Here is a 3,460-nt window from a genome sequence, read left to right on the forward strand (position 1 = left end):
TGGGGGGACAATTTGGATTGAATGAGTCCATGTTTTCTATGAATACAGCCCCAGTCCCTCCATTACCCATCATCTTACCTGATTTCTGGCGGATCCTTGCATGACAACTGCCGGACGTACAGATAGCGGAGGCACTGGAAGCACCGTGACAATCATCCACTCAGGACGAGCATATCGCGGGTCCATACCAAGGATGAAACATTCCTCGTCTGTTATCCGCTTAAAGATCTCATGGACCCTCTCTGGACTCAGTAGAATCTTCTTCTCCTGAGAGTCTTCATTCACGTGTTTCCATTCTGCATATAATTCCAGGCCAGTGCGCCGGATCCGTGGCTGGTAACGCCCACAGCCACCATGGCCCTGGAATGACATGCAATGGTCAGGCAAGGACTATTCGGAGCTCCCCTCTGTGCATGCATGGAAAGGCTCTGGGGGGCCACAAGCTCAGGGATCTCCTCCGTGACCCAATATATCAGAGCTCCCCTCTGTGCATGCATGGAAAGGCTCAGGGATCTCCTCCGTGACCCAATATATCAGAGCTCCCCTCTGTGCATGCATGGAAAGGCTCTGGGGGGCCACAAGCTCAGGGATCTCCTCCGTGACCCAATAGATCAGAGCTCCCCTCTGTGCATGCATGGAAAGGCTCAGGGATCTCCTCCGTGACCCAATATATGAGAGCTCCCCTCTGTGCATGCATGGAAAGGCTCAGGGATCTCCTCCGTGACCCAATATATCAGAGCTCCCCTCTGTGCATGCATGAAAAGGCTCTGGGGGGCCACAAGCTCAGGGATCTCCTCCGTGACCCAATAGATCAGAGCTCCCCTCTGTGCATGCATGGAAAGGCTCAGGGATCTCCTCCGTGACCCAATATATCAGAGCTCCCCTCTGTGCATGCATGGAAAGGCTCTGGGGGGCCACAAGCTCAGGGATCTCCTCCGTGACCCAATAGATCAGAGCTCCCCTCTGTGCATGCATGGAAAGGCTCAGGGATCTCCTCCGTGACCCAATAGATCAGAGGAGCTCTTTGGACAGGTCATTAATCCCACATTGCCACCCAGAAATGAGCAACCACAGGAAGCTCTTACCTTTTCCTTCTGAATGTCCTCATCCCCCTCATTCTGCTCCACCCCAAACTTGTTGTCCATTTCTTCTCCACCTTCACAGATATTCTTGCCTTTGCACAGCTCATACACGTGAGTCAATCGCTTTTTTGGCTGCCCTTTAGATTTCGTCAAAATGTCCTTGATTTTGGGGTTATTCTGAAAGACACAAAGTGATGAATATGAAGATCTGTTATGAAGAGTTCCAGGAATGGTTATTGCAGACGTTGTGGAAGACTCACAGAATCCACCAGAAGCTTGGAGCAGAAGAAACAGACGCAGCGTAAAACCTTCATGGTCTTCACCAAAAAGCCAACATGGAAGACTGGTTTCGCCAGTTCAATGTGTCCAAAGTGGCCGGGACATTCAGTCATGTTACCTGAAAACACACAGAGGTCACGTGACCAGAAGCAGGACACAGCAATCAGACACTCATTGATGATCACAATGTGTTCTTTCCTCTTCTACATTGCCAGAAATGCCAAATCCACAGAAGACTTGGCCCCAGAGCTCACACTTTTCTTACATATGAAAACCCTTTATTGTTCATCTAGAGAAGAGGCCTACTTACCACGCTCCAACCATCCGAGATGAAGGTCTAAGGCCTACCTACCCCGCTCCAACTACACACCAACCATCCGAGATGAAGGTCTAAGGCCTACCTACCCCATTCCAACTACCCAACAACCATTCGAGATGAAGGTCTAAGGCCTACCTACCCCATTCCAACTACCCACCAACCATCTGAGATGAAGGTCTAAGGCCTACCTACCCCGCTCCAACTACCCACCAACCATCCGAGATGAAGGTCTAAGGCCTACCTACACCACTCCAACTACACACCAACCATCCGAGATGAAGGTCTAAGGCCTACCTACCCCATTCCAACTACCATCCGAGATGAAGGTCTAAGGCCTACCTACCCCATTCCAACTACCCACCAACCATCTGAGATGAAGGTCTAAGGCCTACCTACCCACCAACCATCTGAGATGAAGGTCTAAGGCCTACCTACCCCACTCCAACTACACACCAACCATCCGAGATGAAGGTCTAAGGCCTACCTACCCCATTCCAACTACCCACCAACCATCTGAGATGAAGGTCTAAGGCCTACCTACCCCGCTCCAACTACCCACCAACCAAATCCACAGAAGACTTGGCCCCAGAGCTCACACTTTTCTTACATATGAAAACCCTTTATTGTTCATCTAGAGAAGAGGCCTACTTACCACGCTCCAACCATCCGAGATGAAGGTCTAAGGCCTACCTACCCCGCTACAACCACCCACAGAAAAGCTCAGGCAAGGAATGTCTTTGTGGCCCATGAATAGTACCAAGTGCAGCCAACAAGAGAAAGTGGAGTTTTACCTGCACATGTCTGGCAGCGTCCGTTCCGCTCAATCACCCCTTGTCGAGGGTCCATCAATCCCCCCATCTTTGGGCGGCCACCCTCCGTTGTCTCCGGGTATTTAATACCTCCCTCTGTCACAGACATGCGTTTCTAGAGATCAAACGCAGGATTAGTAAAAACCAGCACCAGACAAGACTGCAACACACAACAAGGTGCACCCTCCGTACCACCTCCCTGCCCTTCCCAGCTCACACACCTATCAACAAGGTGCACCCTCTGTACCACCTCCCTGCCCTTCCCAGCTCACACACCTATCAACAAGGTGCACATTCCCTACCACCTCCCTGCCCTTCCCTACCACCTCCCTGCCCTTCCCAGCTCACACACACCTATCAACAGGGCGCACATTCCCTACCACCTCCATGCCCTTCCCAGCTCACACACCTATAAACAGGGCACACCCTCCGTACTACCTCCCTGCCCTTCCCAGCTCACACACCTATAAACAGGGCGCACACTCCGTACCACCTCCCTGCCCAGCTCACACACCTATCAACAGGGCACAAGCTCCGTACCACCTCCCTGCCCTTCCCAGCTCACACACACCTATCAACAGGACACACATTCCCTACCACCTCCCTGCCCTTCCCAGCTCACACCTATCTACAGGGCGCACACTCCCTACCACCTCCCTGCCCTTCCCTACCACCCCCCTGCCCTTCCCAGCTCACACACACCTATCAACAGGACGCACATTCCCTACCACCTCCCTGCCCTTCCCAGCTCACACACCTATCAACAGGGCGCACATTCCCTACCACCTCCCTGCCCTTCCCTACCACCTCCCTGCCCTTCCCAGCTCACACACACCTATCAACAGGACGCACATTCCCTACCACCTCCCTGCCCTTCCCAGCTCACACACCTATCAACAGGGCGCACATTCCCTACCACCTCCCTGCCCTTCCCTACCACCTCCCTGCCCTTCCCAGCTCACACACACCTA

General features: G+C 52.8%; 1 protein-coding gene across 1 annotated transcript in view; it reads right to left on the minus strand.

Moving 5' to 3' along the window:
• LOC108803731 (DNA-directed RNA polymerase II subunit RPB1-like) overlaps positions 1 to 3,460 on the minus strand; it is a gene marked incomplete at its 3' end in the record, with an annotated part of 7,955 nt that overhangs the window by 3,308 nt on the left and 1,187 nt on the right. Inside the window, exons 2-5 of the mRNA XM_018575550.1 lie at positions 2,472 to 2,604; positions 1,343 to 1,479; positions 1,086 to 1,259; positions 79 to 360 (exon numbers count right to left, since the gene is read on the minus strand). Of these exons, the coding sequence (XP_018431052.1) occupies positions 79 to 360; positions 1,086 to 1,259; positions 1,343 to 1,479; positions 2,472 to 2,604 (726 nt within the window). The remainder of the gene's footprint in view (positions 1 to 78; positions 361 to 1,085; positions 1,260 to 1,342; positions 1,480 to 2,471; positions 2,605 to 3,460) is intronic.

This window comes from Nanorana parkeri, unplaced genomic scaffold (genome assembly GCF_000935625.1).
Source record: "Nanorana parkeri isolate BGI_ZX_2015 unplaced genomic scaffold, ASM93562v1 scaffold4108, whole genome shotgun sequence".
Taxonomy (NCBI): Eukaryota; Metazoa; Chordata; class Amphibia; order Anura; family Dicroglossidae; genus Nanorana; species Nanorana parkeri.